The sequence below is a fragment of the Melanostigma gelatinosum genome (assembly GCF_949748355.1).
Source record: "Melanostigma gelatinosum genome assembly, chromosome: 23".
Taxonomy (NCBI): Eukaryota; Metazoa; Chordata; class Actinopteri; order Perciformes; family Zoarcidae; genus Melanostigma; species Melanostigma gelatinosum.
Genome location: NC_136656.1, coordinates 5,243,719 through 5,255,440, shown reverse-complemented (window position 1 = coordinate 5,255,440; position 11,722 = coordinate 5,243,719). Strand labels below are relative to the sequence as shown.

The 11,722-nt window shown below is 47.9% G+C and overlaps 2 protein-coding genes across 2 annotated transcripts; one reads left to right on the top strand and one right to left on the bottom strand.

Annotated features, from left to right (window-relative positions):
• Window positions 1–311: 311 nt before the first annotated feature.
• efs (embryonal Fyn-associated substrate) lies at window positions 312–8,924 on the bottom strand. Its single transcript, XM_079295762.1, has 8 exons — window positions 8,810–8,924; window positions 8,094–8,314; window positions 6,036–7,316; window positions 5,742–5,873; window positions 3,871–4,806; window positions 3,598–3,669; window positions 2,561–2,818; window positions 312–2,440 (listed from the first exon to the last, which is right to left on the bottom strand). Exons 2-8 carry the CDS (start codon window positions 8,103–8,105, stop codon window positions 2,255–2,257), a joined length of 2,877 nt encoding a protein of 958 aa, XP_079151888.1. The 5' UTR covers window positions 8,106–8,314; window positions 8,810–8,924; the 3' UTR covers window positions 312–2,254.
• Window positions 8,925–9,331: 407 nt separating this feature from the next.
• dhrs4 (dehydrogenase/reductase (SDR family) member 4) lies at window positions 9,332–11,620 on the top strand. The gene is made up of 9 exons (XM_079295967.1): window positions 9,332–9,421; window positions 9,725–9,840; window positions 10,129–10,306; window positions 10,403–10,504; window positions 10,638–10,708; window positions 10,791–10,842; window positions 10,939–11,073; window positions 11,190–11,245; window positions 11,320–11,620. The coding sequence occupies exons 1-9, from the start codon at window positions 9,410–9,412 to the stop codon at window positions 11,432–11,434; spliced, it is 837 nt and encodes a 278-aa protein (XP_079152093.1). The 5' UTR covers window positions 9,332–9,409; the 3' UTR covers window positions 11,435–11,620.
• The last annotated feature ends 102 nt before the right edge of the window (window positions 11,621–11,722 follow it).

The window sequence follows — 11,722 nt, the reverse complement described above, 5'->3', positions numbered from 1 at the left end:
CGCTCCGGCTGCTGCTCAGCGTCACAGCTCGGCAGTTTCCGGAAAGGTTCGGTTTTGTCCGAACCACAGAGCAGTACAGGCACAGTAGCAGGAAGTGATATTGGGGCAGTTTGGGGCCCTAGCCAAACTTTTAAAGACGAGTTTATCTAATTTAAAGTTTTTTTTATTGGGATTTTAACTAGTCTACGGAATAGTACGGTATATGGAGTAGAAAATACACAATTGTTTTTAAATATTGATAATAATAAATAGGTCTAAAGATATCCTGCAGACAAAAATTAACAGACTACTACAATAAACGTATATAAATAAATAATCCATACATTTGTTTAATTACAAAATATGTATTTGTGCATTCTGAACAGGAATACAAGACAGACATCAAATATAGTGTTAAATGTAAGAGGTGTATTGTTACTGTTGGGAGAAAAGTCGAAAGATTCACTTCTGTACCTCAGCAAAAACAGATACTCACATGAGTTCACATAGTGTAGAAAACTTCCTTGTACAAAAGAAAACAAACAGCTACATCTTTGAACTGTAACATAGCGTATTTTTCAGGAAAAACAATGTATTCGTTGTAAATTACCCAGTAATATCACCCCAATGGCAAAGTATGTGCATATATAAAAATGTAAGCAAATTAAAGCCATGCAAACTGGAAAACAAAGACCATAAAAATTGACAGTAATAAATATACTGCTAAAGGTTACTTGCCAATCATGCTCTCTCATCATACATACAAAGTTTCATTAAGTGACACTCCAAACCTCCACACGGTGGCACTGCAGCAGAGGAGACGAAGTATTCCTCAAAGAATGCTTCAAACACAAGGGAGAAAATGATTACGCAATGCCCTGATGAGACTGACTTTGATCTGGAAAAACAAACAAAGAATGGAACAGCGACTCTGAAGTATTACAACCCAACTTTGTAGAGCACCTTTGTCGTGTTGAGACATGTTTTATAAGCAGTTTGTCTGCAGACCAACATAATAAATCGGATAACTTGTATAAATGAAAATGGTAGAACTCAGACTGTAATGTCTGAGGAAAGGAAATTGGTGTTTTGTTGGATTTAAGATGCAAAATTCCCCCTTTCTTATTAAAAAACAATGCTGTGCTTCATTTCACAGTTCTTACAAGGGCTGGGCAATAACTACACATATATAAAAATGGCAAGTGTAAACTGTAAACTGTGTTCCACTGCGATGCGTTACAGTATTACTGATTTCTATATGTATCCACACCCAGCCTTGGCTTCTACCCGACATGAAACGATCAAAGCAGGAGTGAGTAAGCGCTGCTGACAGCGGTTGAGCATCTTGTGGGAAATGAACATAGAAAGCAAAAAAGTACGCATGCAGATCATAACAAGACATGTGGAGACAGGTGAGCTTGGAACAAGTTTCTAATCCATGTGACCGTGGGAAAGAACAGGATTAGGTAACGTCTCCCACAACTATCATAACCGACTCTCGAATATAATCTCTGTGTCAGACAGGATTTAATCTCCTTCTTCATGAGGCGTTCGCCTGCGTGTACGTACACTGGATGTGTGTTGAGGTTTCTCATTGAAAGCTGTACTGCAGTGTGCTTTCTAGTGGAAACTGGTACGACACAAACACAACATGTACTTGCACAGATTTATGAAAGGAAGTCGGGCGAACGTCCTACTCCATAGCGTGCTCCCACGTCTTCCGTATTAAGCCCAAAACACTCAATATGCTGCTTCAACAGCTTCAGAAGGATCAACACAAAAGGCCTTTCAGGTCAACAGTGGAAAGTAGGCCAGAACCAGGATGTTAGGCCATCTACTGTGCTATTTTTGGAACAAGCGAGGGATGGCTGAATAAATAGAGGAAGGAAGGAAAATGGCTATCATGTGAGGGAAAGAAAATATGGCAAACATAATAAAGCAAAAGCTCCTCAGAGAGCCACGGAGGGGCTTCAAATATTCAATAAGTTAACACTCAAAAAGACAAGTGTGCCTGGCATCAAAGCACGGAGAGGTCAGTACATAAACAAAACGCAAGCCAACACACACTTGGAGGACAGAACCAACACTCACAACCCCTCGCAGTAACAGCTGCAGCGACGCGTAACCCTTATTCCAGGTTTTTCCAACGCCGCCTGCTCCGATCCCGTTCAAACGCAGAAGAGAGTCTACCAACAAATAAGGCATTTCAAAAAAGAGAAAATATATATGTGTGTAGTAGTGTAAACAAAAGTTTCTAAGCAAGCGATATGAAATATCATGAAGATATTTCTGCCAGCCGCTGCAGCAGAGTGGAGAAGCCGGCCGCTTGCTGGGAGAGCTCGGCGACGCGGTCCACCATCTCCTGCGTGGCGGATATTGAAGGGTAGTTTTGTGCGGCGCCCTTTGTTGCAACGACAACCGTCTTCAAGGCCTGACAGAGTCGTCCACCTGAGGTTGTGATCTGAGGAAGAAAAAGAGACATAAAAACATGATTATTACACAACTTTGGTGCATTTATTCCTCAACACACCAGCTAGACTTCATGTGCGTGGGGGGGGGGGGGGGGGGGTTCTCTCCACACCTTGGCCCGGAGGTCGGCAGATGTGAGAAGGCGGGAGAGCGTGTCCCCGATGAACACCAGCTTGTGCGCCGTCACGATGAGACTCTTTCCCCGGGCGACGAAGATGCGCGGCGGCTGGTTCCCCTGCACGCTGCTGAAGAGCACGTCGATGGCGTCCGCCAGGCAGGAGAGGTGAGCGAGGCTCTGAGAGGAGTAGAAGGACAGCAGCTCCGAGTCCTCCAGGGAGAGGGACAGGGGAAGTGGAGGGGACGGGGTCAACTGTGCAGAGGAGAGAGGAAGTTAGTGTTTGGAGGGGAAAGGCATGCTGGAGAGCCAAATATCTCTCTGGCACTAAATGTATCATCTTCTTTAAGCAGACATCTCTGATTGATGGCGTATAACTGTGTTCAACCATCTTTTAAATAAGGTAGACCGAGTCTTACACCGAACTTAAAAGCCAGAGAAAGTCGTACATGCAGGACGTCAGCGAGTGGCACTGCTGAAAGAATGACTCTGCTTTTCTGTCACTTATTGTCCTGCAGCCTCCGTTCTATGTGAGGCAAGATTATTAAGATTTACAAATGACCTCTTGTTGGTCGTCTATGGCGTAGCCAAGGAATCCAGCAAGGAGTAGAAAAAAAAATGCAGACCGAGCGATAAGAAAACATGACCTCAGTGTCAAGAAACAGAAGAGCAAACTCAAGAGATAACATAAGACAAGACACGGTTGGAATTGTACTTATGTACGCGGTTACAAGCCATTCATGAGGTTCGCGGGACATAAAATAAGGGGTTGACGGGACATTGGGTCAGGTGGTGTTGGGTAAACATGGTGTGTGCAGACTGACGATGGGTTTGTACCGCATCAAGAGCCAAAGAGCTGCAGCCGGCTGGATTAATGAGTCAGTGTTCATTAGTAAACAAAGCACACAGTGACCACGGAGTGAATCAATGACTCGTCTGTGTAGACTTGTTGTTAGTTTCTGTTCAACAAATACTTTGGGATTGCAGGAGTGAAGGATTGTGTTTGTATGAAGAAAGACGAAGAAGAGACTCACCGTTAGATCTGCATTGATGGTATGTATGTGTCCGTTCTCACCCAGAATATCAGGAAGTGGCTCAGGTTTACCCTAGTGTGGGAAAGAGAACAGTCAGGCATGTTTACAGACACATTTAGACAACATGTTTGATAGTATAGTAATCATTAATCCTCATGTGCACTCAAGACCGTTAGCAGCAAAGGTACAGATGTGTTTAAACACAAAAAAAAACACATCAGAAAGAGAAACGAACGGGAGAAAATACAAAACAATTTCATCATGACAACTGACCTGTAGCTTGACGTATCCAACGCTGTCTCCAGTAGGCAGAGGGGCCGGGATGGGTGTCAAGCCGATCCCCGCGTACTCATTGCTGGGGTCATCCTCTCCGTCAGCGGGGCCTATCGTCAGCGTCAGCGTCGACAGAGTGGGAGGCATGGGGAAGGCAGGCTGAGGGGTTGGCGGCAGGGGCCGCTCCTGGATCCAGCTACCTTTACGGGAGCCCATCCCACCGCCCGAGGACTTCCCATCGGGCACGGGGAGCGCGGGCAGCGGCCTGCGGGACAGGGAGTCTTGGGAAGACAAACGCGGGCGGCCCTGAGCCTGCAGGAGGAGGGCGCTCTCCTCCAGGGAGCGCTGGACCAGCGTCAGCAGCCCTTCGGACGGGGGAGCGCCGCCGACAGCGGACAGCGCCGGCAGGAGGTCCGACAGACGAGCCCACGCCTGCTGAAGAGGTGGCGGGGGATCGTCGGAATGACACGCTTTCCAGGTCGACAGGATTTCAGCCAGCGAGGTGGCCAGGTCCCGCGACGACAGAGCGGAGGCCGAGCAGGAGGCCGCGCTCAGCACCGAGTGGACGAGGCTGGAAAGCGTGGCTCTCCACTGCACGTCGCCCGAGCCGTTGCTCGAAACGGAGAGGCGGCGGGTAGAGGTGGAGGACGACGACAAAGAGTGGGGGAGGACTTCGGCGGTCAACGCGGGCATGTCGTAGATGCCACAGTCGGGCTCAGAAGAGTCCCGGTTGTGACTTCCGCCGCTAACTCGTTTCTCAGATCCGGGGACACGGTAGGCCTGTCCGACATCCTCGCCGGAGAGGCCGACGGTGGACTCCCCTGGGCCCAGAGGCAGCCCTGGAAGAGTAGGAACACTGTACACGTCCTCGTCGACTTCTTCAGGCTGGACATCCGATGTGGACAGATTGAGAGTGATGGTGGGGACATCATAGACCTAGTGGAGGAGAAGACAGAGGGAGCGTTTTGGAAATTATGATTGTGTGGATCATTTCTATGAGACAGTGTATTCATTGTGCAGTGCCACAATATGGGGTTTCTGTGTCAATGAGGGGAACAATGGTGCATCCACAATAGTGGAGGTTCACAGAGTTTGAAACAATAGCATGTGTCGTGCGAGTTTAAACGACTTCAGACTTCCTTTAAAGCTGGCTTGTGCATTGGATGATCTGTTAAAAGTAAAAACACATGCCGTCACATGAGTCACCACAACCACCAAACGTGGGCAGACACATTAGTCCCTGACAGAGCAGAGTCTAAAAGCAGCGCGTCTGCGTCCAGTAATTGCAGGCAAAGAGGAAAAAAATAATCCAACAGCTGGCAGATATATTTAAGTAACGTTAAAGGGGAGACCAGTGGGGGGGGGGGGGGGGGGGGGCAGGGTGGTCTGGCCCTGACAGATGGGTGTGACGGGGAGAAAATAGCAGCAGCATTTGAACTGGTTAGACAGGCTCCCCCAGCAGAGAGAGACAGGTGTGGCCTCGCCTCGAAGGGGGGGCAGGGAGACAGGCTGATGGTGGAATGTGGGAAGATATGGTATCGGGGTAGATGATAGTCATCTGTTGTTGGTGAAGTGCTTCACTTGTACAGACATGCATTCAACACACCAGTTTACGAATGGTTCCCAGGCTGCGTTAGTAGATTCTAACATTCATAAGGATTGTCATTTGACAGTTTAATTATAGGCTTCAGACAGAAAAACCTCTAGACGTCATTGATGAAAGTTTAATGTCTGACAAATTTTATGTAAACAGACATTTCAATCTCCAAAATATGAGACAAGTCATAAATGTAAGAGGAGGTTAAATACAAATTAAACTAAATTCTTCTAAGATCTGTGGCTCAGTAAGGTTTGTGAAGGGTCGTCTTTACCTCCGTCTCAGGATCAGTTTGTGGCGGGACACTGCGAGGGGTGTCATAGATGCCATCATCATCATCGTCGTCACCACCAAGGGAAGATGGGACGGGGCGCTGCCACCGGCCACTGGGAGGAGTATCATACACCTACCACGACAAACCATTAGAATTGAAGGTTTCAGTCATATATTTTTCAAACATGCCGATAAAACGTGGACAATATGCAAACTCACTCCACTAACAAAGTCCTGAAGATAAAATACATTTTGGGAGCAATTTAAAGTGGTAGGTGAAGCAGCCATCACAAACCTGGTCATCCACGTCATCCGAGTAATCCCGTTTGTCTCCTTTTTTGTTCAGCGCGTTGTTGCTTTTCTCCAGGACGTTACTCGTCCTGTCCTCCTTACTCTGAGGACCCCCCCCCTGTTTGTCCTCCTCAGAAGTGACCTGAGCGGTGGGTTTGGGGACATAGTTAGAATCCGTCGATGACGGCGCTGCATCTTTCCTGGTGACTCCCCTCACCGGAGGTGCTGGTGGAGGAGGTTTGCGGGCGACATTTGGTGAGCCGGGAACCCTGACCTGCCCTGCTCGGACCAGCGAAGGAGACCCCCGGTGACAGGTCAGGTTGGGTTTGCCCCTTGCAACAGCGGGGTTGGGTGAAACTCCCTTGAGCAGAGGTCTGGGAGATGCTTGCATGGGGGATAATTGAGATGGGTGCTGGTGGGCCAAAACTGTGGCTGAAGTCCTGTGGAGGTTTGCCCCCACAGCGGTGGGTGTTTGGTACATCCCAGGTGTGTCCTGGCTCACTTTCAGCTGGGGGGTACCATTCGAGCACGCAGCAGAGCCCACAACTCCTCCTGTTGGGGATTGGTAAACATCGTCACCTGCGAGCGGCGTACCTTTGGGCACCAAATAACAGTCGTCCGAGTGTCCTGTAGTTAGTGTTTCTCTAGGAACTAGATATGTAGTGTCCTCTGGTTCATCGGCTGCCCTTGGAATTCCAGTGGGGGCGAGGTACACGGACTCTGAAGCTCCTGGTTGTCTGGCATGCTGAGCCGCTGAAGGCATGGGAGACACTGGAGTCTGATAAAGCGTTCCTGTTATTTCTATGCCTCGGCCTCTCAGAGAGGGTGAGCGCGGACGCCCCGCCACCCCTACGTCCCAGTCAGGTCTGGGCCGGAGGCCAGAGCTCGAGTGTGAGCGTGGGCGCCCACTCTCGACCCTACGGAGCTCCCCGGGCCTCAAGGCAGCTCCTCGTGCCTCACCAACACCGGGCGGGGAGCGATACACTCCATCAACGTCCTCTGCACTGCCGCCGACAGCAGTCCGGTTCAGTGGGGGGACAGGCGACAGGTAGACGGAGTCCTCGGCGGGGCCACGACGCGGGTCGGAGCCTGGGGGCGGGGCGGTCTGGAGGAGTCGAAGACGGTTTGCGGGGGCAATGCCCTGTCTGCCATGCAGGGAGCAGAGCCACCAGCCCGGACCACCACCTTGCTCTTGTTCAAGAACCATCAGTATGTCACCCTTCCGGAAAGCCAGCTCCTCCGGGCTCTCTGCCGCGTTGTCAAACAGCGCCTTTGCCAAAACCGTCTTAGAGAAGAAGACGAGACAAAAGTAGAAATCATAAACACGGACCACTTCCATTCATTAATTTAAAAAAAACGAACGGCCATTAAAAGTAGGTTTTAATCGACAGCCTAAATTCCCCACAAGCTAGTGTCTCACATCTGCATAACACAAACAAGCCAGTACATTGACATGGCAATGCCAAGTCAGGAGTATCAAAAGGGTGATTGTTTGGGGCCATTGAATGGAGAGTGAATAGGAGTGAATGGGGAAGATCTCGTTAAATGTCCATGCAAGAGACGGAGGGACAGGAAGAGGTTGGGTGAACACAAAGAATGAAAAAAAATGTAAAAGCTAGCAGCATGACAAACTACAAAATTCACAGCTGTGTCAATAATTATGAGGCGGAGAGAAAGAGGGGCACAGTCGGGGAGGATCAATGTTCAATTGGACACAGGGGCTTAATGGTAATGAGCAAGATGAGAGGGGGGGGGGGAGGGGATAAGAGGCACATCTGTCCCTCTCTGTTTAGGATTTAATTGCCAACCTAAAGCCAGAGAGTCAGGACCTCCTTTCATTTTCTAAACCAACCCCCTGGGGACAACTGGGCTCCATTGAGCCATGTGGGACCCCCTTTAAAACAGTAATGGAGGCAATGAGGGTCCTGATTAAACACTATAGATATGGTGAGATAATAAACAATAAGAAAACCATGTCAAACTAATTATACATTATTTAGCTTTAAAATTGTTTAATTGTGAGAGAGTTAATATATACAAAAGAGACAAATACTGTACTCACGGAGACAGACATCGTTGCAAAGTTAACAGTAACGTCTCAGTTAGAAGGTAACTCCAGGGCCCTGGTCAGTCTGGGTCGTCCATCTAGATCTGAGGTTATGGTTCTCATGGACGTGCTGGTCGCCGGAGAGACTCGGTGCAGAAGCACGGCAGAGTCGGTGGAGGACACATCTCACTCGTCCGGGCGCCTCGTAGTTTCCGCCCGCACACGGACCCTGGTTTCTTCACGACACATTCATAAGACACACACACAAGACAGTTAGCAAAACCCCCCCAAACTCAAGACATCGCGGGGCACGTGTGAAGCGAAAGGTAGGCGGGCAGCGGCAACACCTGTCTCTCCTTTCCACGCCCAGTAACGTTACGTTAAATGCCAAGCGAAAGCTAACTAAAGCTAGTTTAGCACCAGATTTAAATAAGCGGTGTGCACTCGCTATCGAATATATATTTGTTCTAATTATAAACAGCTATTAAGGTATAAAATACGGTTCATTTAAGTGTGGGCAAACGGTAGCTTCAATAACGCGAGCGAGCGGTGTTGCCGCGGCCTAGCTGCTAGCTAACGTTAGCTACGTTAAAGGTAGTTATCTTCATCGCCTTTCGCTCCTAAATTCAGTCCAAAACAACAATGGCACCGCCGGATAAACCCGCTTAATCCGATATGTTTCCAGTAAAAGTGAGCACCCAAAGCCGCCATCATAAAATAATTAGCGTTACCTTGTCTTTTGTATCTTTTCGCCCATAAACTTCGCATCGGCGTACAGTCCCAGGATACGTAAAAATCACTTCTTCTCAGGCGTGAAAATCAGAGGCCATCGGCGTTCAATCATCTTCGGCGATGACAACAACGTTGGCTCCGCCCCCTCAGAGCGTCACGCAGTCCACTGATCTAAAAGCATGGCACGAGCGTGGGCTTCAGGCTTTTAGAGCAATCCAAGACGTGTGAGCTCGCGCTGGTTTCCGCTGTTATGATTGGCTCGTTGTTGCGGGTTGCGTTTAGGGACGTCCGGGTTTTGTTGGTTATCAGAAAACTATGCTTTGAACTGAGAGAAAACGAAATATGTGGTCCACGCTATGTACATCACCGGTCAGTACAGCAAAATTAATAATTTCCTGAACAAACAGCATAATTGTTTCGACAGACTTGGTTGTACAGTTGAATTAAAGAGCAGGCAAGTTCGTAAGCTGCTTGCTGGAGGCTTTTATTTTGACAGCGCGACCCGGAACATACAATGAATCGTCGGTAGTCAAAGGTCCAGAAGTAGACTTTGGCTGTTAAGAAATGATTCCACTGTTCAACCTCATATTCAGTATTGCATGAACTGCAGGGTGAGATAATGCTCTTGATCACGTTTGCGTAATTGCATTAGTTGCTTAAGCAATGTAGCCCTCTGCGTAAACTTTTACTAAATTGTCTTGAGTTTGCCTTTAAAAGTAGTGTATCGTTGCTGTAGCGTCACCATGTGTATTCATTATTTAAGAGACATATCGAAAAAGTTGTTTCCAACTCCGTTAACTAATTGTTTACTTTTATCTTTGCACTTAGCTTGTGCACTGCTGCTGTCAGATGACCTCTACCCTAGATACCCAGTGTTTTAATAAAAATAACATTGGACTATTCTGTGTTCACAGGTGATGTTGAGGAGTGTATTCAGGTGCCTTAGGACCATTCCTGTTGCTGGCCAAAGAAGTATGTCTCAAAGTAGCCTTGCTGGAAAGGTAGCCATAGTCACTGCCTCCACAGATGGGTATGAATTATATTATGAATTCCTCTTTTGTTCCTCTTTTGATTAAGCTGGTATTGAGAGCATCCTCACTGGCTTCGCAATAACTGAACTGTAACTGCAACACACAGTCATGTTGTGTTCGGAGTTCGCGCTCTCTAAAGCAAAATGTCACTACATGACATTGAATTTGCCGAGGATGGCACCGGCAATGATCTCAAACAATTGCCTCATAATAACGTCATATAAAATAGCTACAATTGTTACAGACTTGATCCATTACTGAGATGCTCTTCTCCTCCTCCTGATCAGAATTGGTCTGGCTGCAGCTCAGGCTCTGGGAAAGAGAGGAGCCCACGTGGTGGTGAGCAGCCGGCGGCAGGCCAACGTGGACAAGGCCGTGGCGCTGCTGCAGAGCCAGAGCATCCAGGTGACTGGCACCACCTGTAACGTTGGCAAGGGAGAAGACAGAGAAAAACTGGTCCAAACGGTGAGTCCACATGGCTGAAAACCAGCAATTATGAGGTCGTCAGTGATTCATATGACTTATAACCTCATTAATAGTCTCATTCTGTGTTTGGACTAGACTCTGGATCAGTGCGGAGGCATCGATATCCTGGTGTCCAACGCAGCGGTCAACCCGTTCTTCGGAAACATCATGGACTCCACAGAGGACGTCTGGGACAAGGTGCACACCACAGACGAAGCCCCGGGACTCGCTGAACAAGCATATGAAGAATTGTGTGAATGCGTCTGTGGCTCTGAAAAATCATTCTTCTTCCTCCATTTATTGATTTGAACATTGGATCCTTTCTCTCTAGATCCTGTCTGTAAATGTGAAATCGGCCTTCCTCATGACTAAGTTGGTGGTTCCTCATATGGTGAAGAGGGGGTGAGCGACAAACTAAAAGATCCAAAGACTATACAACTCCATGCTGTACAATTAATCCTAAATGCTGTGTATTCCTTTTTAGTGGGGGGAATGTGGTATTTGTGTCGTCTGTGGCTGGATACCAACCGATGCAGGTCAGTGAGAGAACAAGCAGGATGTTTATATTAAGGTAAGTAGGAGGTCAAGTCCCATGTGAATGTATACATGTTAAGGACACCGTGTCTCTGTAGGCTCTGGGCCCTTACAGCGTGAGTAAGACTGCTCTGCTGGGTCTGACCCGGGCACTCGCCCCTGAGCTGGCCCACAGTAACATAAGAGTCAACTGCGTGGCCCCCGGAGTCATCAAGACCCGCTTCAGCGCCGCGGTGAGGAGGGAAAAACACACAGTCACACACTCAGATCCTGCATTCGCTACCCGGGTGTTTTCTTTGTTTCTTTGCTCTCGATAAATGTTACTCTTTAATACACCGTGTTGTTCTAGTTATGGGGAAACGAAGACGTCATGGAAGAGTTCAAAAAGCAGCTCAGCATTAAAAGGTACAGCCCATTGTCACAAGTGTCTCACTAATATGCTGAACAATGAACACCATATTTCACATTGTGCTCTGCAGAATCGGAGAGCCGGAGGAGGTCGGTGGAGTGATTGCCTTCTTGTGCTCCGAGGAGGCTTCCTACATCACCGGAGAGACCGTCACGGTGACTGGAGGGATCGGATGCCGACTCTGAGTCAATAGACTTGTGTTCCTGTGTAGATATATACGTTTTGACTATAGTTGCACTGCTCTATAGTCAAAACATTCTCAAGTGTTGACACAGCACAGCCAGAATACATCTAAGAACCTTCATATGAGAGCGAATATAAGCCACGACAATTTAATTTCCAGTCTGTGTGATAATATGACATTCAATTTCTAAATAAATGTGAAGGATCTCAGTCAATGACACATGCCCCGATGTGAGTTTAAAATATTCTGGTCTTTATTTACTGCACAGTAACAATTTAAAATGACACAT

What these genes read in the sequence shown, in the direction of transcription:
- dhrs4 (XM_079295967.1), top strand. An exon ending in CAGAGGACGTCTGGGACAAG is followed by an intron (nt 10,505 to 10,637) that starts GTGCACACCACA and finishes CTTTCTCTCTAG; the next exon opens with ATCCTGTCTGTAAATGTGAA. An exon ending in CTGGATACCAACCGATGCAG is followed by an intron (nt 10,843 to 10,938) that starts GTCAGTGAGAGA and finishes GTGTCTCTGTAG; the next exon opens with GCTCTGGGCCCTTACAGCGT.
- efs (XM_079295762.1), bottom strand. An exon ending in CGGATGACGTGGATGACCAG is followed by an intron (nt 5,874 to 6,035) that starts GTTTGTGATGGC and finishes TTGTCGTGGTAG; the next exon opens with GTGTATGATACTCCTCCCAG. An exon ending in AAACTGATCCTGAGACGGAG is followed by an intron (nt 4,807 to 5,741) that starts GTAAAGACGACC and finishes CTCCTCCACTAG; the next exon opens with GTCTATGATGTCCCCACCAT.